The sequence below is a fragment of the Mauremys reevesii genome, linkage group 3 (assembly GCF_016161935.1).
Source record: "Mauremys reevesii isolate NIE-2019 linkage group 3, ASM1616193v1, whole genome shotgun sequence".
NCBI lineage: Eukaryota > Metazoa > Chordata > Testudines > Geoemydidae > Mauremys > Mauremys reevesii.
Window position 1 is genome coordinate 64,833,914 of NC_052625.1, and position 24,706 is coordinate 64,858,619.

Below are 24,706 nucleotides of genomic sequence, written 5' to 3' on the forward strand. Positions count from 1 at the left end.
TTGTGAGCTCTCTAGGACAGGGCTATATTTCCCTGCTCTGTACCATGCTTCCCACACTAGAGCCTTGTTCTTTGACTGGGGTTCCTCCATAAATAATAATAAAATTGTCTCACTGTTAGGGAAAACTCAACATGAAGATGAGGAACATTTTCCTGTCTTATTTCCTCTAATTACTCATAGTTATACCTCCTTTTATTGTGCTAAAGTATGTCCCTTCATGAGGGCTATTTACACATTACAGCTCTCTGGAGCCTCTTATTGTGTCATTCCTAGACAAACTAGACAGATTTTGCTACTTTTAATGTTTTCCTCATCAGTTCCTCCAGCCCTATGATCATTTTTGTTGCTGTTCTTTGAACTCCTCCTTATTTGCCAATACTTCTCTGGTAGCACGGTGCCTGGAACTGAACACAATATTCCAGGCATATGGGCTTTGTGTGTAGGAGCAGGTATGTGAAATTGCCGTCAGGTGACTAGCAAAAGGAGGATGAGATTTAGGTGAGAATTATAATACATTTGCAGCATATAGATGTATTACTGCACCCGAGCTGTGGAGAGGATGATTGATTTATTATTTGTATTACCATAGTGCCTAGGTACTCCAGTCATGGACCCAGGGGCGGCTCCAGGCCCCAGCACGCCAAGCGCGTGCTTGGGGCGGCAAGCCGCGGGGGGTGCTCTGCCGGCGCCACAAGGGCAGCAGGCAGGCTGCCTTCGGCAGCTTGCCTGCGGAGGGTCCGCTGGTCCCGCGGCTTTGGCGGGAGGTCCGCTGAAGCTGCGGGACCAGCAGACCCTCTACAGGCAAGCTGCCGAAGGCAGCCTGCCTGCCCTGCTTGGGGCAGTAAAATGCCTAGAGCTGCCCCTGCATGGACCAGGACCCCACTGTGGTATGTGCTGTACAAACACCCCAAAAAAGGCAGCTTCTGCCTCTGTGTATGGAACCCAGGATCACATTGGCCACTTCTTGCTGTCTGCTCTGACCCCTAAATCTCTGCATTGCAGCTTCGCACATGTCTTCTCCCTGTTGAACAGTTTGTGGATCCCGCTGTATTTAGAGGGTAGGAGTGTGAATCTTGTGTCTAGTGCCCTGGTGTGTGCTATTGTGTCTCCTTAAGAGACTGAGTTTGTGAATCCTGGGAGTAGGAACATAGGAATTACCAGAGTGGAACAGACCAATAATGACCCATTTATTCTGGGAGATGGTCTCCAAGAATGTCATAAAACTGCCAAAATACAGCTAACTGTGAAGTATTATACAATGATAGGGACACTTCTTCCTTACCATAGCGAGTGATCCATGTATGTCTTGAGCCATGAGAATAACCCCCGGAATTTTATCCTAGTCACTTCAAATGCTGAGGAAGGTGTTTGGTTTTGGGGGGCTTTTTGGTTGTGTTTTCATATACATATCTAAATCCCTTTTTTTTTTTTTTTTAATTCTAAACTGTTTGTCCTTGGTCACATTCTGCAGCAGTGAGTTCCACAGGTTAAGTATATGCCACATAAAATGTATTTCCTTTCATCCCTTTGTGATGAGATGTGTACCTCCATGCTGGTTCCAAATGCAATTGGTTGCACCTGACAGATGAGCCAGGGACAATTAAAGATGAAGCCCAAGTGGGGAGGAGCTGGGTGGAGCTATAAAGGCAGGAAATTGGAGCAGATAGGGTTGGGGGGTAGGAACTGTGTAGTTACTTGTTTAGCCCTAAAGCATGGTGAGACCTGTGGGAAACAGGAAGGTTCTTGCGGGCTAGGAGGGAGTGCATGGAAGGGAATGTACTATGAAGACACAGGATTTAAGCAAACTTCTGTCACTGATCCTGAAACAAGGGTAGAAACCAGATCTCTGGGCAGAAGTCCTGGGAGGTGTGGCTCATTACGAAGAGCCCAGCAAGTGGATGGGGGGAAAGGCCTGAGGAAAGGCTAATAGTAAGGAGTCTAGGAAGCAGTGGCTATGTGTCTGACTGAGCAGACCTTGGCTGCTCACCCTAGGGTCCCTAGACTGGAACCTGATGTAGAGGGTGGACTTGAGTTCTTTTACTGACCAATGGGGAAAGTGGTTTGAAGCCCCTCTGACATGAGGAGATAAGAATGATTTTAAAGGCCTGAGAAAAGGATGTAAGGATCCCTGGCCCCAAAGTCAGAGGCTGGAAACTGACACAAAGCCTTGAAATGATTTATTGGACTTTCTGGCACCCTGGAAAGGGAGGGACTAAAAAGTGACCTGGCTGAAGGGCTGAATGATGAGATGAGGCAGACCCCTAGAGCAACTGTTGGCAGGCAGCACTAGACAGGAAGGAGCTGCTACAGCACGCCCAGCCACCTGCAGTGAGTCAACCGTTCTACACAGTTTTAAATGTTTCCTTGTTATTAACCAAGTGCCCTCTAGTTCCTGCATTATAGTTATCACAGATGGTGCAGGACCTGGCCCAATGGCAGAGGTGATGAGCAGCAGGGCTGGCTGCCCCACTGCATGTTCAGGTTTTGCCCTGTGTCCCCTCTGTCATGATGGGACCAAAACTGAGAGAGCAGGGTTCCAATCTGGTGCCTGGGGGTTGCAGTGCAGCTGAGGTTTGGTACTGTGGGGCCTCCCGACCATGACAGTGTCTGTGGGGCCAAACGTGAGTGAGGCTTTGACACCCCCCCATACGCCACTCAGTTTTGGCCCCATTCCCCTCTAGTCATGATGGAAGGGCCACAGAGCCAAACCCAAACGGGCAGTGGTCTGGCCAGCACTACTGCTCCTCACTGCGGCCATTAGGAGGGCCCAGTGCTGATAACTTGGTACCTCCCTACCAATGGTATGCACAGTGCTAACAGGCACATAACTATGTGTACAACTGCTTTCAACATGCCTTAACTGGCATTGATCCACATAGAATTTCATCTGCTATCATGTTCCCTGAACACCTAGCTCTGTGCTCAGTCCTGCTCCCTTTGAAGACAATGCTAAAATACCCATTAACTTCAGTAGGAGCAGGAGCAAAAGCCTTTATTAGGGCCTTTGGAAATTCTTCACAACCCTCCCTCATCTTGAGTAACTTAAATGTTCTGCCATAATCAAATCAGGCCCCCTCACTAATCACTCCCTCTTCTGGATCATTCATAGATCTGTATCTTTGTCCCACTGAAGTCCTAGAGAACTGTACCACTGAATTCAAAGGGGCTGTATTTGACTTATCTTGGCCATCACCAGTCTTGGTGGTGATTCATGGGGGTACCACACAATTAACCTCTTCCTACAGTTGGGAACCTTCAGGCTAATAGCAAAAAAATGGGCTATACCTGGAACCAGCTAGAGCGAATGGCCCAGGATAGAGGACTCTGGAGATCTGTGGTTGGCGGCCCATACCCCGACTGGGGTGACGGGCATGAGTGAGTGAGTGAGTGACAGTTGGGAACTGATCATTTATTCCTACTCTTTCCCTCCTCTCTCTTCCCACAACAAGATGGCAGTTGCACTAGTGCGATATACCATGTTCTTATATCAGGCCCATCACTGTAGTATCTGAAGACAAGACCAGGAATTTCCCTGAGTGAGGATTAAGTGGAAGGAGCTTGGGATCTGGCCCATGATAACTTGTTGTTGTTATTTTATTAGCAGTTTAACCCCATAGACTGAGGATGCTGCAGGATCCATGCCCTAAGGCACTAGCACAGCCTCTTGAGCTCAACAAGATCTACACCCTGAGGGCAATAGCACCAGGACTCTCACACCCAGACTCTGAGTGCGATATCCCAACCGTTACCACCCCTGGGCAGCAGTGACCTAAATAAGCAGTCTTGGATCTGAATGTTGTTTTTGTTTTTTTAATGTTGCTGAGCCTCTGAAACCAGCACAATGTAACAACAAATCATCTGGTTCCATGAGGCTGTTGTGTAACTTCTCCTCCCCCCTCCACAATCCCACTGTCTGCCATTCATGTAATGCTCTCAGTTTCATTGGGAAGTGCCCTGAGGACCCTCTTAGCTTCCTAATTAGCAACAGAAGGGGCTAATCCTTGCTGGAGGTAGCAGTGAAACATTTGTGAGCTCTCCTGAGAATGAAAGAGGCAGAGGAGGGGCTGTCTCCAGCTGGGAAAACACAAACTTTTATTCCCATACTTACTACAGTAGACCATAGGAAGGAGGTGTGTATGGGCAGCCATGTGGGGGGATGCTGTGTAGAAGAGTCTGGAGATCTGATGACGGGATGTTGGGACAGTAGATGCAGAGAGAGGAAGATCCTTTGTGACGCCTCCAGGCTGTTAGCGACTACCTGAACCTAAGTTTTATGTACGATATTTTGAGGCATCAGCCATTGCGGAGGCCTCGTGGACAGACTTCCCAGGGGAGGAGGGAGGTGATGCCTCGAGCCGCTCTCAGATGTAATAATTTATTTGCTGTTAATAAGATTCAGGAATTAATGGCTCGGAAGCGCTTAGGAGTTCAGCATTTCTTACTGAGAGATAATAATCAAGGCTGAGTACAGAGGCTGCCATTCATGCTTGGGGCAGATTTCGGGGCAAAACAAATCTCCTCGAGACCAGCTGAATCCTTTGAGGCCACTGTTTCCTTTGGGAAGGGGGCATCTTTTCCTGCCCATTGTTTGTGGGTATTGGGGTGTGGATCGAGCTCTTCCTTGGGCTCCAGGACCCAGCCAGAGGCCACAGACTCTCTGCTCAGCCACATGTTCGGTGCAAGAGGGAAGAGAGTTCTTGCTTTGATTTAAGCAATAACAAATGAGCTGTGGGGCATTTTCTTGGGATTTGTGTCCCCCTGGGAAGAAATGATTGCCCAAGACAGAGCCACCAAGTCCCCGGGAAATGCACTGTGCAGAGGCCCTTAGTGCTATTAAAAGGTGAACATGTGATACGTGGATTTTTCCTGTGAGAGGCCATTTCTGGGCCGTGGTGTATACAGGGCATATCTAGAAGATGAACTTCCTGTCAGACCCTCATCCATTCCCCTTATAATTATCTCTAGGACGGATTTGGTCCTTCAAAGCAACTGGGAGATGACCAGCAGATTTAGCCCTAGAGGGTGAGGAAATGGTTCCCAGCCCTCTCTGGTGATCAGCCCTGGATAGCCCACAGAGCTTTTGAAGTTGGTGGAGGCATATAGAAGCCCAGACAAGGAAGCTTCCAGGAAGCTGCCAGAACATGCAGGGCAGCACCCAATGCGGCACAAGTATATTCTAGCCAGAAAGCTATGAGGTGTCCACAGGAAGAGGTGATAGCCTGGTCCCCAGAATGTCAATGAGTAAGGAGGGCTCCTTGCAACAATGTAATACACTGAGATATTTTTTTCCCTTAGTGAGATTCTCTGAGATGCTGAAGCTGACTTAGGTCCTCTGAAAGAGGGACAATTAACCAAGGCCAGTGTGACCAGGGCTGCACTTCCCCTACAATCATAAGAACGGCCATACTGGGTCAGACCAATGGTCCATCTAGTCCAGTATCCCGTCTTCCAACAGTGGCCAATGCCAGGTGCCCCTGCGGGAATGAACAGAACAGGTAATCCTCAAGTGATCCATCCCCTGTCGCCCATTCCCAGCTTCTGGCAAACAGAGGCTACGGACACCATCCCTGCCCATCCTGGCTAATAGGCATTGATGGACCAATCCTCCGTGAATTTATCTGGTTCTTTTTTGAACCCTGTTATGGTCTTGGCTTAAGGAGAAGAGCCAAGCATTACAGTCACCTCCACAAACTCAAGCCAGACGCTCACAGTGACTCTGAAGATCACAATGGTTGTTTTAGGTTTTACAAGTTACCGTCTACCCCAAGATACAAAAGCACAAGACTGAGAGTCAGGACTCTTGGGCTCTAGTCTCAGCTCTGTAACTGACTCACTGGGTAACCATGAATAAGTCTCCAGTTTCCCTCTCACTGTCTCAGTTTTCTTTCCTCTGTAAAACAGGGATAAGGCATAAGGATACTAACTTGTGAGGCTTAAGTCATTGACGCGTGTAAAGGCCTTTGAGATCCTTTGATGAAGGTGCTAGAACAGGGGAAAGCACTGTTATCACTGATGCCATGAACGCCTTATGCCCACCAGAGGGAACCCAATACACAGAAAATGTTTGCAGGTTTCAGAGTGGTAGCCGAGTTAGTCTGTATCAGCAAAAAGAACGAGGAGTGCTGCCTTTTGGCCCATATCATAGGAGTTAGTTTTATAGAGAGATCCAGTGCTTAATTTGTGCCGGGGTTTGCCAGAGCTGAGCCCCAGCACCTCTGAGCTTGTCAGTTCATAGCCCTGGCACCTCTGGGTTTCCTGCATCAGTTATTAATGTAAAAAAATTGCTTGAGCCCCAGCACCTCTTTCATTACAAATTGAGCACTGGAGAGATCCTTTCAAACTCAAGGTATGTCCAGGTGCCTTTTCAAGCGGCAGGTGCTCAGAGACTGATCTGTGGAGCCCTTGCTGCTAGTGTGTAGTGAGCTGGCAGGTTACACTGTGATGGCTTCTGCTTGTTTCCAGGTGCTAAACTAGAGCTAAAACACACTCAAATGCTTACTAGTACTTTGCCATGAGAGTGTTTGCTATAGTCATTATAGGAGTGATATGCAATGATCAGTAGGAGCAAAGTGCAATGGCAAAGGGGAGGGGAGATGTCCAAGAAACTCTCTCTCTATTAAAATGTGGTTCATACCCTTAAAAGGTTTGTGATCCCCTATAATAGATGCTGGCTGTGCAGCGGCTGCAGGCTGCCAGCATCTCTCAAGCCTTAGAGTTATAGCTGCTAGACTGAAGTGCATTAGGACAAATTTCTTTGCCCCTTTTTTTTTCCTGAATGATATAAAAGCAGCTGGGCCAGGGGAAGCTCAGTAAAGTCATGGAGCAGTAGGTCCTGCTCCTCACTTTGCTACACGCCGGATAGGCACCATTAACAGACATCTTAAAAAAGAAAGCATTGTTAGTGGAAGCCTACTTGCTATGAAGATAATGAATCCCACAGCTAAAGTAGTCAGAGCTGCTTGGGGAATGTCAGCAGGGTGAATGGGGAATTTGTATTCTTGTTAATGAGCACTGGGTGAGTTAATTCCCTGTCCACCGCCCTACATATTCCATCCGATCAGATATGGCTTTAATAACACTCGTGTTTTTTGATCTCCTTAGAGACCAGACTGAGAAGGGAGTAAGAGCTCCAGGGCTTCTCTTGAGTTCCTCTTGCAGCTCCTGGGTGGAATGTTATCCTAAGAATGTATGTATGTACCTGTGTGTATGCCCTAGGTAGAATGGAGACTGAATTCTCTTCTCTTTGCTCCAGGACAAGTATTGTGCCTGGGAATCCAACTTAAGGGCAACAAAATGAGACAAATTCCGCACCTCTCATTAAGGAAAAGTGGTGACATTAATGGGAAACTGCAAAGCCGTGCTGTTAATAGCCACCTATCCTGTCCTTCCTTATGTCACTAATGACTCCTGAGAGGACTCAAATAATTGTAAAGATAGACATGAATTTTCCCTATTGATACTGCTTGTTTGCATTCCTCCTTTCACTCAGTTTGGACAATGAAACTGGAGAGGTGTCAGTTTTGCTTTAAAATCTTGTCAATTTCCTGTTCGTTCCTGGTTCTCAGGCACTAGAACCTGCTGCAACCATGGCCAGGGAAGGTTTCCCATTTGTTAGCAGGGGAGGAAAATAATCCTTTATCCCTTTCCTTGGCATGTTCTCAGGATGAATCTGTTAATGTTTGCAAAGTGTATTTAAGATGACAAGTATGATACTGCTTAATTTAATTCTGTTCTGAATTGAGGCAGATTGTCTTGTTAAATGTTCATCATTCAAACTCCAGGGTGCTTTCCCTCTTATGATAGGGGTATTCTCCAGTAATCTAAGCAAGCACTACAACTGACAGTGTTTGAACCCACAACTGTACAGAACAGTAGCATTGTCATTTTTAGAAGGGCAGGTCAGCAGTAAAACTCTAGGGTAAAAGTGTGAGAGAGCTGCCAGCAGCTGAATTAATTTGCAGCATGTCTGGAGAAAATCAGCGTATTACATGTGGTCAGCCTCTGCTCATTTCAGATGTATTGAGAAAAGGGGGAATCAAGCAGATAGTAAGCGTTTTGTAGTTCAGACCAGATATCTCCCTGAGAAAATGCGTGAACTTAGGACTCACATTAAAATGATATGAAAGGCTTGTTGAATTCAGCTATAGCTACTCCTGCCAGATGTTCTGCATTTTGGCCACTAGAGGTAGAAGTATAACAGAAAATTATTCTTGTTTACTGGGTAGATACTGCAGCAGTCCAAGAGCAGACGATTTCCCAGGATTCCCTTGCACTCTCTTTCCCTTCAGGGCTTCCTCAGTTCCTCACAGACAAAACTTCAGTGCTTTAGACCCCCTATTTAAAATGCAGTTTTAGTCTCAACCATATTTATCTCCCCTTGCCTCCTTTTTATTAATGGCCCAAAACTGTCTCCCCTTATATCTTAGCTAAAGTCCATCTGATTCCCCTTAGCCCTTTGCCAGCAATAACTCATTCAATCCTTATCTTTCTCTTTGGAGCCTTATCTATTAATGTTGGTTCCTTTCCAGCATTCCTCATACAGAGGATTTTACCTTGAAATCTTTGAGCCACTTCCTCAACTAACTGCACAGGCCACTTCACTTGTATTTACCGCTAAGAAAGAAATAATAAAGATTTCCCAGTATAAGGTGTCCCTTAGGCTCTCCTTCATCTCAGAGAGATCACAGTCTGTTGCACTTTAATTAGCGTTCTTACAGGATTTCCAAGCTGCCTTCCACATGGTTGGGTTCTAATTCTTCATTCTGTTGCTCCTCATTCACTTGATTTCTTAATACAATCTCTGCTTATGAATCCAAATGCCAGGCTCTGAAAGGCCCAGGGAACCCATTTTCCTCCCACTGCCAGAGGTGCAGGCTGCCCTGAAAATGCAGAGAGACTCTCAGAAAATAGGACTTTAGCACCAAGGATCTCAATGAATGTTGTTTTTCTAAAAAACATGCTCTAGTTCAAACAGGAATTATTTCAGGGAAAGTCTTTGGCCTGTGTTACACAGGAGGTCAGACTAGATGATCACAATGGTTTCTTCTGGCCTTGAAATCTATTAATTGTTCCATTTCACCTGGAACACTGCATAGACATGGAAAATTCTTCCCCCATCAATGAAGTGTCAGCATCTCGGGGGTGAAATACAGCACCCATTCTGCACTAATGGTACTACAAGGCAGTTTAGGACAGGAAGCGAAGGAAAATGCTTTATCCAAATGTGACTGCACAGGAATGTTAGGGAGGCAAAATATGATTCCCTAGGCTAGAATGCAGCTAGAACACCCTGATGCTTAGGACAGGGCCTCTCTTTTTTGTCTCATCCAAAACCACAGATGAATTGGAGAGGTGCCCAGGTGACTGGGCCATCTGCAATTCCACACTAAGGCAACAGGTGGCACTAGTACACTATATATAGGTAGTCTGTAACGTCACGGAAGAAGGTGGTAGCTGCGGTTGGGGCCCGTGAGTTTCTAAGTCCAGCACTAGAGCTGAGCTGGGCTGAGCTGAACTGCAAGTCACAGGCACCTGTACAGACATGTGGCAGCAAATCCTTCAGAGTGTCCGGTGAGTGCAGCAGCTGCAGGAGAGCCCTTTGGGGGCAAGTGCTATGGGGGTTGTGCTGTTAGTCATCTAGAATCATGGCAGAGGGGTAAAGTCCAACAGGGGCCTTGGTCCAAGCTCCAGCACTAATCTAACGCTGGGAACGGAACACTACCCAGTGTAGCCATTCCATTCGGAAAGGTCACCTGGGAGTGGTTGACTATGCACCCCCTGGACTTAGAAAGCTTTTCTAGTGAACTCTGCTTTGGGGCAGTCAAGGGGCTGCTGATCGGAGCCACTTGATGCGGATTAGCAGGGTTAAAGCTGCTCAGCCCTGAATTGGTGCCATAACCTGCCATGATACTCTGTATTTCAGGCCTCCAGGCAGCTAAACCTCTGGGATTTAAGTGCACGGGGATTCGATTACCTGTTGCGTAAACTACTCAGTGCCCGGAAAGCACCATGAAGGGGGTGGCTTAGGCTTTTTGTTCTCAGGAGCCCTGCTCCCTCTTGGCAGGCGGAACGGACAGGAGCCTCCTGCTCAGCAACTTGACTGGGGCTGTTTGAGAGAATGTTGCCCCATTTCAGTCGCAGGGTCTCCAGTAATTAAGATTGCCACCCGTCTAGGTTTTCCCAGGATTGTCCCTTTTTTGAGGTAGCTGTTCTGGGAAATTTTGTCAGGGTGCTCAGGACACACTGCCAGCTGGCTGGTTTTATTGGCTCAGGATCAACAGGATCTCCCATTTTTTTGCACCTCAGAGGTGGCAACTGACAAACTCATAGCTGGAAACCAAACCAGAGCAGGGCCGGCTCCAGACCGCAGCGCGCCAAGCGCGTGCTTGGGGCGGCGTGCCGCAGGAGGGCGGCAGGCAGCTCCGGTGGAACTCATGCAGGCATGCCTGCGGGAGGTCCACCGGAGCCGCGGGACCGGCGACCGCCAGAGCGCCCCCCGCGGCGTGCCGCCCTGCTTGGGGTGGTGCAATTCCTAGAGCCGCCCCTGCCCAGCAGGTGCTATTTCTGTTCCAAATCGTGTGGGTGGAGTGGGAGCTGTCTCCCCATTTTTCACTGCCCTGGCTAGGCACAGGGCAGCCCCTCACACTCTTTGTGTCCCCACAAATCTCCTTTCCTGACCCTCCTAACTTCCTCCACAATCCCCCGTGCTAGGTCTAGACACAGTCACTATTCCCACAGCTGGCAGAAGAGCTGGAACAAGGCTTGGAGGGAGAGACCACATAGCTGAGGGATGATTGAATGGCTTTAAATGATACCTCATATTTGCTAATGCCTGCCCTGATTATGTAACACTTTCCCAGATAGCCTGAGTTTACAGCACCATATTGCAACATGATATAGGGCCACTGTCATGGTGAGTATGGCCCTAGAGAGTGACAGCCCTGGGGAAGGAATGGGGGCACCAGACAGAGATGGCCCTTGTCATGCTGTCTGGAGTGGCCAACCTCAGGGCAGACTCACAAAACCAGGGAGAGGCCCCAAACTGGTTGTATGTTCTGTAATTAGATTTCACCAACTGAGTAACCAATGTGAACTCCTAGATCACTATACCAGTCTTATTATGGAGTCATAGACAGTGCCCTTGGGCTCTCCAGTCTATCTTGCCACCCAGATTAGTGATTAATGGTCAGTTACATCAAAAATCACAAAATATTCAGGGTGTTTCCAGTGCCCAAAGACCAGCCACTTATCACAGATCAATCTGTACCATAGATCTCTTGCCAAAGACGACGTCTGTAGCAAATCCTGTAATAAACTAAACTAAAGGTTTATTTACTGGGGAAAAGAAATTTAGAGTTATTTACAGGTTAAAGCAAGCAAGCATATATACATAGATGAGTTTCAGTCTGTGATTCAAAAGGTGACAGATATAATCTATCAGCACTGAATCTCTTTTTAGGTTGACCCTGGGGATCTCTGCTTTTTGTTTCTCCAGCCCTGGTGAGAGTCCAAATAGCAAAGAGATGAAAAATCTTCATGTTAGCTAATTTTATTTCCCTCTTACAGCATCCAAACCGATAGGACGAGGCCTTCTGCACATATTTGCCCATGGGTGGATGGGGTAATCAACAAAGCTTTTGTCATCCAATAGCTCACTTAATTTTTGATAGCCCTCCTGGATGAGCAGGGGGAGCCACTCTACCTGTCTGAGTTCACAAGTTCAGAGCAGGCAGTTTTACAATTATAAAACAAACATATATTTTGTCTTGTAGCATGGAGTACAGATATTACAAGTGAGATTAATGCATGCAGCAACTTAAAAGCATGTAATAGAGTCTAAATATTAAATGCCTTCTTATAAGACTAATACATATTCTGAACAAAACTAACATACAGGTGAACTGGTTTGGTTTCTAGCTATGAGTTTGTCAGTTCTTAGTAATGCCTACGACCTTGGCAAGAGCTGCCACTTGGTCTACCAGTGTCACAGTCCTGCAGATTTTTCCTTCTGTGGGGAAACCAAGGCCTCAGGCCCAGTGGTGACCTAGAGGATGCTCAAACCTGTGATGAAACCATGTGGGAGGCCCTGCAGAGTGGAGTTGGGGGAGACTGTCTCAATGCTCCTGTGCTGACGGCTCCTTTCAGAGATTGGCGGCAGTTATCTGCCCTTGTCCAGAGTCCACTCTTGCTGTGCACTGGGAAAGCTCCACTCCCTTCCCTCATCACACTCCCATGAATGGCAGAGACACAAATCCAGCTCTTTATTGGATGAGCTGACTTGGCTACCTTGAGATATACATGTGTGCTCCCCTCCCTCACTGCAGTGCTAATGTATATCTGAACATTAGGCCTCCCAGTGTTCCCCGTGTCCAGTTCCCCAGTCTGTGCTGATATTTTTTCTGCTGTTAAGAATATGGGATTGCTTGTCACCACAAGGAGAGGGCCTGGGTAGCCTCGTGACCAGTGGCCAGGCAGGTGGTGATCCAGTCTCCTCAAACCACGTTTCATTAGTTGCAGGTGTGGTACCTTGAGGGCCTGTTGCAGAGCTGGTGGGGGAGCTCTGTGGAAGCCTAGAACCTTCTCTCCAGCTGGTGCAGTTCAGTTCAGCTCTTTTTTAAATTGTTGTTCTGTTTCTAACCTGCTTCCAGGCTCTTAGGCTGACATCTTCAGAGCTGGCCACTCATTCTGGGTGTCCCCAGCTTGGCAGGGATACCTAGGGCCTGATCTCCTGAGGTGATGGGAACTCATGGCCCCTGTTGACTTCATAGGAGTTGTGGGTGCTCATCCCCTCCCAAACTCACATGTATGTATATGGGTCTTGGTGCAGTCTCAGTGTCTTGAAGCTTTTGTTCCTGAATGTGAGCATCTTGTGTCTTCCTAGGTCCTTTAAATATCCCTGGAGGAGTGTAATTCTGGCCCCGGCTGCTCTGGGAGCTGGAGGACTTCTGGTTTGTTGGCTCCTGTCTAGACGGAAGATCAAGACTCTAGAAATGGGAGATGGATGGTGGGGCTCAGGCGAGAGGCCCCCAAGAGAGAAAGAAGATGAGAGAATCCGATCCTTCCAAATTGAAACCTCTGAGAGGGAAATTCAGGTATCACTGACTGAGAAATAGGGAACTGGGAGAGGTATCGAGGGAGGGGCAGCTGGTGGAGAGTAGAAAGCAGAGAGGTAGAGTTATTCAGTCAGATCCATCTAACTGCTTCAAGGTGATGTTCTAGTGACCTTAGCGTTGTACTTGAATACTCCGGCACAGCTGTCTGGCACCATGGGACAATATACTGGCTATCCATCCCTTCACACGTGCGTTTTACTCCAAATTAGATCACAAAATAACTGAGTTTTCTGGGCCCCAGTCTAAGGGAAGTTTATCAAAATCTCCACAGAGTCCAAGACAGTTTCTTCTGAGAGGCCTACACCTGGAACAGCAGAGGCTGCTGGTGGAGACTGAGATGCACTGAGTGGTAGAGCTGTCTGTATGGGTTTAGGAATAGCAAGGGGCTGCAGGTCAGGATTGAGGGGCACTGGCAGAACTATTATGGGAAAGTGCAGACTCTAATTTACCAGTAGTGGGCAGGTCAGGTAACTAGGATTGAGCAATGGAGACTTTCACCTTTAGGTCACCAGTTCCATTCCAGTCCCCGTCAGTAGTGACTGAAAGCTGCGGTCATTTGATTTGATTGAGGAGCTGCTCATGGTGAGTGGCCAGATCACAAAACCACGCTGCATCTGTTGTCTGGTGTGTCTGCTCAGGCTACAAGGACTGAATAGGCCTTGGAGACAGACCCTCATATTTTCCCCTTTAGAGCACTGTCCCTCCAGAGCAGGGGTGAGGCACATTTGCTGGGGCAGTACAGGGTTCCATGCCAGATCCATATTACAGATAAAAGATGCCTTCAGCTCCCAGGGCTCATAATCCAGCACCATGGTAAAAAGAGAGGGTGAAACCCAGGTGCTTCACGGAGCAGGATGCTTTAGGCTCTCTAGGAGAATGCTGATAGACTAGAATCTGGCACTTCCACGCAGCAGCCTCCTCTACCCATCTTTCTTCCCAGGAGGTCAAAGCCCTTTCCAGTCATTAACAGCCTCCCAGCCCCTAATCTGCATTAGGTCAGCAGGATTACCTCTCTGTACAGACAGGGAAACTGAGACAGAGAAGGGAAATGATTTGACCAAGGTCACATAGCAAGTCAGAGGCAGAACCCAGGAGTTTCTGGTCCTAACCAATAACATACAAAACATACTTTCACCATGTACCTGATCCAGGAGGCCCTGTGCGGCACATGGCTGCCCGGACAGTGCCCTTTGGGCCCCAGATAATGATATAGAAAGCAGAGCTGCCTCTTTAAGGCCCTGGGCAGGCAGAAGACTTTATCCTTGGCTCCCCTGTTAGAACATCTCCTCCAGCGGGTAATGGGCACTGAGAGCAGCCCCTGTGAGCCTGGCCTGGGATGGAGCAGTGTGGGAACTCTCCCTCTGCAGGAACTGCACCAGCGCCTGGACCAGGCCCGCTACACACCACCACTTGAGGGAGTTGCCTTCCAGTATGGTTTCAACTCCACTTACCTACAGAAAGTTGTTGCCTATTGGAGGAACCAGTTTGACTGGCAGAAGCAGCTGGAAATTGTGAACCAATATCCACATTTCAAAACAACCATTGAAGGTGAGTCTCAGCTGCCCCTTAATGCTCCCTTTGCCTCCTCCAGAGGTCCTGGTGCCTCTTCCTCCATGGAGAACCCACCTATTGCTCCCTTAGTGGCCCTGGTGCTCCTAACAAGTTCCCTCTATTTCCTTTGTCTAGCTGCCCCATTGCCCTGTCCCCTCACTCATGAATCACCCCTCCATCTCTTTCCCATCCCTGACTGCCCCCCACCGCCCCTAGGAGCCCCCACAATTCTCTGAGATCCCCCACTTCACTTCCTCTCATCTGCCCTCCTATGCAGGTTTCTCTGGAACCCAAGGCTAGGCAGCTAGTTCCATGCAGAGCTCAGCTTTGCACTGAGATACAGTAAAGCAGGCTGAGGTATCCAAGGCATCCATTGTCTGCTAGGGTCACCACCTCACAGGAATCAGCTTCAGGAGGACAAATTTAGGACTCCTTTTCCAACAGACATAGTTGCTGGGGTCTGGGCCTCTCTCACTGTGGCGTTATTCCTCATCTACAAAGGAGCAAACATAAACCCAAAGGGGTACAGGGCGTCCCCCTCCCAGCTCCAGCTGAGCAGCTTCCTCTTTCCGCTGTGGGTCTCTGTGTGGCTCTGCCATGAACACTGGCTAGGAATTTGCCTCTCTCCTTTCAGGTCTAGGCCAGGAGCTGAGAAGCAACTGAAGCATTAACTTGTTTCTCTTGGGTTTGTGGCAGGGATTGAAGTCCATTTTGTCCATGTGAAGCCCCCTGGCATCCCGAAGGGTCAGGCAGCCAGGCCTTTGTTGATGGTGCATGGCTGGCCTGGCTCCTTCTATGAGTTCTATAAGATCATCCCACTGCTCACTGACCCAGCTGGGCACGGCCTGAATGAGGATGTGGTGTTTGAGGTCATCTGCCCATCCATCCCAGGCTATGGCTTCTCCGAGGCACCTCACCAACAAGGTGAGTGATGGGCAGGAGGGAGTTAATTAGAATCCCAGTACTTTCTGGAACAGCATCTGGGACACGTCCCTTAAACCATGGGTTAATTTCTGAACATTGAGAGTTGGGTTCTCCATCTGCCTTTTAATAAAGCAACTCTGGTGGTGGATTGATGGCCCTAGAGTCTGGTATCCCCAGAGCAGGTACAGCAGGGGCAAGGCCAGGGCACACTTCTCTCAACCTGCCTCCCCTGACCTCTTGGGATCACACCTAAATATGAGAGGGCAATGCATGCTCCAGAAACTGGTCAGTCCCTGGTGTCCCTGCTGGGCTGGAGGGGAGGGGGCATTTATGATGATGATGATGTTGTTGATGAGTCCAGTGGAACTGGATTCAGACTTACAGCTCAAGTCACACAGTCCACTAAATGCCCTGAAAGTGAAAGGCTTTGTGCCCTAGTCCTGTGAGACAGGTAATTATTGCCCTGGTAAAAGGCTCCATATCTAATTTTCTACACATCCCAAGACAGCCAGTCACCCCAACCTTGGGCTGAAATGGAACTGATGCCCCAAAGACAATAGGCTCCATAGTCCATTTACTACTTCCCTGAGAGCCCCCGCCAGTCCCCCCAGCCTGGAACCAGAAAGGAACCAGGGTCCTAGAGGTGAAAGACTCTATATCCTATTCTGTGACCCCCCCCTGAGCCAGCAAGTCCTCTTCTGTGCCAGCTCTTTCTGATGTATGTAGCACAATAGGTGAACACCATGCTGTACAATAGGGTGATGTATACCTAACAGATCCCTTCCTCAAAGGAATAGGGGTGCAATAGAACATGGGACAATGTGAGGTGGGTGGTCATTAGAAGCAGGACACTTCATGGATCGGGGGTGGGAGTTCCAGTGGTGGTTGGAGGAGATAAGGGAGGGCTCTGGGAACCTTAATTGGGAGACTGTTATAGGCCCATAAGGTGTCCTGAGAGAAGATGCAGGATGAGTGAAGGAGGCAACGGGAGCAGAGAATAGGGAGTGGAAGAAGGGGAAATGAGGCGGGTGGGGCTGGAGACGGCAAAGCTTTAAACGGGAAAAGCAGGGATGTGAACTTGATGCTGGAGACTAAGTGGGAGCCAGTGAAGGGATTTGAGGATGGAGGGTGCAGGTATGGGGAGAAAGATTAATTTGGATGAACTGCTAGGTGGAGAAGGCAGAAGTGAAGAGGAAAGGAGAGTCTGTGCCCTGTGTTGTATCTGGGAAAACACCCTGCACCCTTACAGTGCTTCTTAATGATGATCCAAGAGACCTGGCTGTCTACTGTCTGGGACCCGACCTCTCCATACTAGGATGAAGGCAGCTGGTATCTGCTTCATTCTGTGCTCCTGGACTGGTGCTTTCAGTGCTTGTCTTCCCCATGGGACACTGAAATGGTTGCAATGCACCCATTTCTTGGCCTTTTAACCCCAGTGTGCTCACTGCTTTGTGATAATGGGTCAGCTCCATCTGCCAGAGAAGAGTTCGTCTTTTGCAGTGATATTGGGAAAGTCCATGAGGCTGAGGTCACAGAGCTCTAGGGGTGGGTGTGGAGATTTGGAATGTAGAGGTAATTGGAAGCCTTCCAATCCCCAAGTCTCTCTTCACTGTGATCCAGAGGACTAGTACTAGGCAATACCCAACAGAACACTGACCTGTGTCCCCTGTGGTATCAGTGATTCCTCACTGAGGGAGAACAGGTGTTTAATAATAGGTTTCTCCTTATGCACAGGTTTTGACACGCTGGCTGCTGCTCGGATATTTCACAAGCTGATGCAGAGACTGGGCTTCCAGGAGTTCTATGTACAGGGAGGAGATTGGGGCTCTCGGATCACCGTAAACATGGCCCAGATGCTGCCAAAGTGAGTGGCAAAGGGGGTTAGGAGAGGGATAGCTGTCTGTTCTGGTTCCTATGACACTCCCTGCCCTCCCTCTTGTACTCAGGACACATTGTTGCCAACTCTTGTAGTTTTATCCCCAGTCTTGTGATATTTGGAGTCTTCCTCCCCAGCCCCTGAGGTCACGTGGCTACGTAAGAATCTCCTCATTCATTTAAAAAATAAAAGAACATTTCTAGTCCTTGTAGTTGGAGACAACTGAAAAATATGAACCCTAAATGCTTAAAAATCAAAAGGAAAATGGAAAGAACCCATAATATACTGATTTAAAAAAAAAAAACATGATTTGTAGGGCCTGGCTCCAGATTTTGGAATGTTTGGGTTTGACAGTATTCAGAACAGTGATGACCAGAGTGTGAATGCTGATCACGCTCCTCTTTAACACAGAGTTGAGGTGCATGCAGACTACACATCCCAGCAAGCAGTCAGGCAACTCAGTTGGAGCATTACATTCTGTGAGCTGTCACCTCTGCAAGGCGCACCCTTGTATTAAGGATTCAGATGCTTGCCATCTTCTCCAATGGATAGAGATGGCAGAAGTCCGAGGACTGATGTTAAAGTTATCTGTACAGCTCTTGTTTGAACAGCCCTAGCCCAGAGAATCTTTACCAAAATATAGCTGACGAGCAGTCTCCAGGTGAACAGGAGTCAGGAGGATTCTGAAACTATTTCTCTTGACTTTTCTGCATCATTGGTGGGCAGTAGTCTGGATTCTAGAGCAAGAAGCAAAGCTATGATCCCTTAAGGGGGTTCTAAGTTTTCCTTAGATAGAGTTGGAACATGGTTCCTGACCTAGCATAACACATAATTAGTAGAGAGATCCTAGGATGTAAACTGACCCCAAAACAAGCACCATAACTGGAGCCTGTGAAGCTGATGCAGAATTGGTCCCAGTCCTCTTTGCATTTGTAGAGTTGTTTCATCTTGAGTAAAACACTCTTCTTTCCTCTGATTTGTCCATACTTTTTCCTATGTATGTTGCTGTCACTTGGACTCTCTCCACAGAGTTAGTGTCCTTTTAAAAAAAGAAATAGCAGATATCCACATTTTTTTAAAATGGCCATTAATGTTGAGTGTCCCAGTTTTTGGATACCTCAAGTTTGACACCCAAAATTACTGGCCACTTTTTTAAAATGTTTGCCACAGTGAGTGCCCAAGCTGAATGTAAGGCTACAGCTCTGGCTTCGCAGCTGATCTACACAGCCATCCTGATAATACAAACCAGGCAACAATGCATAGCTGACTCCTGTTGAGTTTATCCTGAACTCTATCCCCAAATCCAGATCATTCTTGGGGATGCCTTGCCGCTGCCTAGCTCTGCTTTTCCATTCTGGTTTTGTGCATTGGATTATCCCCTCTTACGTATACCCCCACCTCTATATTCATTCCCGTTTCATAGGTCTCAGCCCATTTCTCAAGCTTGTTCTATTGCATTCATAGTTCAACATTATCTAAAGTATTTGGGATGGAATGGGTTACCTAGGGAGGTGGTGGAATCTCCTTCCTTAGAGGTTTTTAAGGTCAGGCTTGACAGAGCCCTGGCTGGGATGATTTAGTTGAGGATTGGTCCTGCTTTGAGCAGGGGGTTGGACTAGATGACCTCCTGAGGTCTCTTCCAACCCTGATATTCTACGATCACTCCCAGCTTTGAGTCAGCTGTGAATGTGAACTGTACTCTCTCCATTCCATTCTCCAAGGCAGCCGTAAGGCTTAGAATAGGCCCACCCGGTGATCTCTCTTCCAAATCAGAAAGAAGAAGTAATGAGGAGATTCAAATCTGGTTGAGGAACCTTTGAGAGGCTAAATGGTAGCATGAGATATACATTCCTTCCTTGCCTAAAATGCAGGTTTAGAACATCTGGGTGGAGGAGAAACATGAGGCTGCTCTTAGAAGAGGAAGTTAAATGTTAGGCTATGTCTACACTACAGCTGTGCCACTATAAGGTCTCCCGTGTAGCTGCTCTTTGCTAGCAGGAGAGAGTTCTCTTGCTGGCAAAATAAAACCACACCCCAACCAACAAAATTTTACTGACAAAAGTGCAATGTAGACATAGCCTTAGACAGTGAGTTGTTGTAAAGCATGTGCTCCATGTTAGCTCCCTAGGTGAAAGGAGACCAAATCAAGGGGGAAGACTCTAAAGGAGTTAGTCATCATGGCCCAGATCCTTAAAAGTATTGAGGCTCACAACTCCCAGTGATTTCAATGGGAGTCTGGCACCTAAATACTTTTGAGGATCTGGCCCCATGTAGGAGGAGGACTGTGAGGTGCAGCTAGCACCTAGGGCAGGGAGTCTCTGGGAACTTTAGAGTCATGTGTGGTTCACCATGGGCTTCTCAGCAAATGCACAATGAAACCCTCCTTATCTAGGCTTCAAAATGAGGCTCTGAGGAGAACAACCCAAGCCACAGTGATGGCTGTGCCATGTCAAGTCAAATGGAGTCTAAGACTGCTGTTAGTTATTCTGTCCTCCTCAACACAGCTGTGCTGGTGCTTGTATCAGCTATGCTATCTCTAGTCTATTTGCTACATGTCTTCACGTAAGGGAATTGTGAATACACATGCCTGAACAGCTATGTATGGTTAGGAGAAAGACATTCTTCCGGAAGTACCGATGGGCCTAGTGCAGTGTTGCTGTCCTAGCACAGCTCTGTATCTCAGAGGGAACCTGGAGATAAGATCCCTTTTGTTCTCTATTATTATTATTAATCCATATTGCTGATTCTTATTCTATTCCTCAATACCATTGGTTCCAGGTCCGTGAAAGGGCTTCATCTGAATCTTGTCTTCATCACCTTAGGAGGTTTGGGGAGGCTGGTGTCTTTACTGCTGGGGGCTTACGTGCCATGGCTGGTGGGCCTCACCAGGGAAGACTCCCGCCGCTTATACCCATACTTGGAGAAGAACGTGTATGAACTTCTGCGGGAAACCGGGTATTTGCACATCCAGGCCACCAAGCCAGACACAGCAGGTAGAGTACAGTCTACACATGGCTGTGGGGTTCGTATAATAGACACATGTGGTCCACGAGATACCTGTCACACCTGGACAAAGGCCTCGAATGTTTGAGGAGCAATGTGGACTGAGCAAAGGACTAGGAACCAGGAACTCCAGAGTTCTAGTCAAGTTCTAACAATGATTTATTACACATGGCTTTCGGCAAGTCACTATATCTCCATCTGACTATTCCCTTAACTGTAAAATACTTCCCTACCCCACCAGGTGAACAGATAATATGCTATATAAATGCTGCATTTATTATATTTTGATTCACAGAGCATGGGTAAGAAAAGGATAGTGGGTGCACAGCATTCTCACCCTTCCACCTTCATAAACACTAACTAAGGGCTCTTAGAACCGGCTGACCTGTTCCATTCACACCCATTGTTTGGGAATGCTATCCCCACTTCCTGTCTCCTTTAAAGTGTAGTTCCTTTGGACACTTTCCCATCGTGCCATTACTGCCACCACCATGACTGTCCTAGTTCTTGGTTTCTCTCTGCATTAAAAAACTAGGGTGCGGGGGTCTGAGGATGACAATCTGCTCTCTGCCAGTATTAAACTGTCCCAGATGGAATAGCACAAAGGTGGGTAGTAACCAGAGTCTCTGCTTGATCCCTATGGGAGACTTTCTGGAAGTCCAGTTTATTCTTAGTGGAGGTAATTCAGTGCCATGTGAACCTGAGAGCTGTTCTGTTGCTTTCCTGAATTAGGCAGTGGACTAAACGACTCCCCCATGGGACTTGCTGCATACATTCTGGAGAAGTTCTCTACCTGGACCGATAGATCATTCCGGGACATGGACAATGGAGGTCTGGAGAGGTATGGGACAATAGCATGCCAATGAATGGGTGTGAGGGAGAAATGTCACTAAAGGAAGGCTGCTCACAACAGTAGGGAGGTGAGACAATCCACCACTGAGATTAAAATTTAAGTAGAGGGCAAGGGAACATACACAAGGCAATTTTCACAGTTTAGAATTGTAATGGAGTGACTGTAGCACTATTGCACCAATGCTCAGTGCTCTACAGCTTAGCTTAGGGCCAAGTGATGAGTAGAGAACAGATAGGCTGCCCGCTCTTCAGGGCATGTACCTGATAATATGCAGAGAGTAGCCCCTGTGACAGTGATGCTTCTCTGGTTTATCCCTCAATAGGAAATTCTCTATGGATGACCTTTTGACCAATGTGATGATTTATTGGGTAACTTCATCCATTGTGCCCTCAATGCGCTTCTACAAGGAGAATATTTCCAAGAACCCCAACACTGCTCCCGATGCCAGGTAAGGAAGGGGTGGGATGAGATGCAGGCTAGACACCACTGCAGGCATATAGAATAAACCATCTAGGTACTTATATGGCTCCATCATTGTAGCAGTTGAGCTACTCCCATATTTCAAAAACAAATCAATCCAGATTCTTGTATTGGTACTATCACTATAACAAACAGGGTGTGTTATCTTTCCCCCCCCCCAACCTATAGGAGAAATAGCTTGATTATTTTTGGAATGTAGAGGTGAGTGGTGACGTGTAGAATTTCTTGAAGGAACATGAAGTCACAGTGATGAGTTTTGTATGTGATGTGTTCAAAACAGAGCTCTTTCTAGCTCTGCTGGGAGTGAGTTTAGTCTGAGGCTAGCTCCTGTGAGAGTTCTGTCTCCTACAGTAATGAGCTGCTCCCTTTTGGTCAACAGTTTCACTGAATTAGTAAGGGAATTAGTGTGTAATCACTTTACAACAACTAGGAGCCACAGCTATAAGTAAAGAGGGAACATATGGAAGGAGAATTTAGAAAAGCTATTACAAAGGGAGTCAAGTATCAGAGGGGTAGCCGTGTTAGTCTGGATCTGTAAAAGCAACAAAGAATCCTGTGGCACCTTATAGACTAACAGACGTTTTGCAGCATGAGCTCATGTTAGTCTATAAGGTGCCACAGGATTCTTTGTTGCTTTTACAAAGGGAGTGGTCCTCTAGGAGAGGTGGTAGTGTGTTAATGTATTAAAGCAAAACATGGATGACTATCTGGAATTTGGTATGCTGAACAAGTATTAGCTTTGGGTTAGTAAAGAGCTGACTGCCACTGATAAGGCTAAACAGGAGCACTTTGCTGAGCATGATTCCTCCCTTCCCACCCCAAGACAGGCTACCATTAGTTTCAGGCACTATAGGGAAACTGAGAAAATTGTCCTTTAGGATGGAATTGATTCCTTTAGATTTGTATAGGGGGTCTATGTACAACAGCAACAAGGGCTTTAAAATGCAATCAGCTTACTGAGAGGAGATGGATCGATTACATGGGAGGGTGTGGGCTCCTGCCACACACATTTAAGTGTAGTAAGTGTTAAACTGGTCTAGTCTAGAGCATGCAAAGCTGTTCTAGAAGCTGTCTGTGATTGTTTCTAGTCCAACCTTGCTATTTACCTCTTCAGTGGAAGCATTTCAGAGCCTGAATGGCAAATACCATCTCTCCAGCCTAAGTAGTAAGCCAGAAAAAGGGAGGCACTCCCAGGAGGCCACAGTACCTATGGCCATGACTCAATTTGCTGTGCCGCTGCAGGCCCTACCAGCAACTACAGCCAGCAGATTTGGAAAATATCAAAAGATATGTTAAATATTTCAAGCATCAGCATCCAAACAGTTATTAAACCTATGGTGCCTGGTACTGATGGTCTGGCTATTGAAAAAAGGTATACTTACATATGATGTATGAAACTGTCCAAAGGTTTTAACAAAATACAAGTAAAAATTTTGGAATTACAGAAAATAAAGGAGCATCACATGGGTAAAGAGATTCTGTGGTAGCTACGTGTTAACTAGCTAAACCAATTCATTAAGGAATGCTGAACAAGGTAAATTGCCTGCTCTAATCAGTGACAAACAATTAGCTAAATGGTATTGTCCTCAGTGTATAAGAAATATAAGCTTCAATTTATACCATTGAATAATAAGACATTGAATAGTCAGCTCAATTTGGTTTATGATGTCAAGTTGCCTTAATTAAAGATCTGACAGCATGCATATAGAAAGGCAAACTCACCATACCAGGGTCACCAGGCCTGTCTGCTCACACTGGGCCAATTGGATTTATGATCTATAGGGGTTTGTTTTGTTTTTTTAAACACATGAGGCAAGTTATTTTAATTTGCCACTAGTCCAATTGCAATTGACCACAAGGGAGACATATAATGGTTAGACAGTTACATTTCTACTACCCTTCAAATTTTCAGCTACAGAGACTCAAAAGAGCTTTAACCTACTTGAGAGCTTAGCCTGGGTTCAAACAAGATTCTCAGCCAATCAAAGACAAATGGAACGTGGCTGGGTACAACATGGGGGGCTGTTGGACAAAATTGTTAGCCAATAGTATGCATTTCTAAAAAGGATTTATAACTATGTTAAAGTGAAGCAAATACCGGGCAGCGGTATGGACCAGAAGTAGCCACACTCAACTTGTTGATGTCCAACTGAATACTGCAGTGCAGTATATCACTGGAACCCTCAAGTTGAGCCCAAACACCTTGGCTGCTGGTGCTGTTGCACATTGCTCCCCCATCCATTCGTCATGATGCCACTACCCGTTGGGCATTCCAGTGGATCATGGAAAACTGTCTCCCCATCCACCAGGACCTTAACAACCATTCCTCACCACTGCTCGCAGTCGTGTAAGCCCTTTTGGACAGGGGCAGCTCCAGGCTCCAGCACACCAAGCGCGTGCTTAAGGCAGCATGCCGCGGGGGGCGCTCTGCCAGTCGCCGGGAGGGCGGCAGGCGGCTCCAGTGGACCTCCCGCAGGCGTGCCTGCGGAGGGTCCGCTGGTCCTGCGGCTTCAGTGGAGCATCCGCAGGCACGCCTGCGGGAAGTCCACCGGAGCCGCGGGACCGGCGACTGGCAGATCGCCCCCCGCGGCGTGCCACCGTGCTTGTGGCGGCAAAATGGCTAGAGCCGCCCCTGCTTTTGGACACGTGTTTAACCTTTGCCAATGCAATTTCAACTCTGATGAAGCTTGAAAGGCTGAATGGAGTTCACAAGAAGTCACAAACACACACCTCATGAAAGATCTGATGCAGAAGATCCCTGGCTTTGATCTCCCGCGAAGTTCATGGGCAACCCTGAACCGCATCCGCACAAACCAAGGCAGATGAGGATACTTGCTGCACAAATTGGAAAATTAAAGACTCTTCAGTGTGCAACTGTGGTCACCCAGAACAGACCATGGCATATAC

At 47.4% G+C, this 24,706-nt stretch overlaps 1 protein-coding gene across 4 annotated transcripts in view; it reads left to right on the forward strand.

Moving 5' to 3' along the window:
* LOC120400786 (epoxide hydrolase 1-like) overlaps window positions 1-24,706 on the forward strand; it is a 50,137-nt gene that overhangs the window by 24,143 nt on the left and 1,288 nt on the right. Inside the window, exons 1-8 of one of the 4 annotated variants that reach the window (XM_039529797.1) lie at window positions 1,691-2,328; window positions 12,881-13,091; window positions 14,480-14,660; window positions 15,360-15,587; window positions 17,322-17,451; window positions 20,242-20,456; window positions 21,199-21,307; window positions 21,642-21,767. In XM_039529797.1, the coding sequence (XP_039385731.1) occupies window positions 12,990-13,091; window positions 14,480-14,660; window positions 15,360-15,587; window positions 17,322-17,451; window positions 20,242-20,456; window positions 21,199-21,307; window positions 21,642-21,767 (1,091 nt within the window). In that variant the 5' untranslated portion in view covers window positions 1,691-2,328; window positions 12,881-12,989. Of the gene's footprint in view, window positions 1-1,690; window positions 2,329-7,168; window positions 7,187-9,430; window positions 9,571-12,880; window positions 13,092-14,479; window positions 14,661-15,359; window positions 15,588-17,321; window positions 17,452-20,241; window positions 20,457-21,198; window positions 21,308-21,641; window positions 21,768-24,706 lie in introns of those variants that run through there. The other 3 variants (XM_039529796.1, XM_039529795.1, XM_039529794.1) reach the window with 3 other exon arrangements.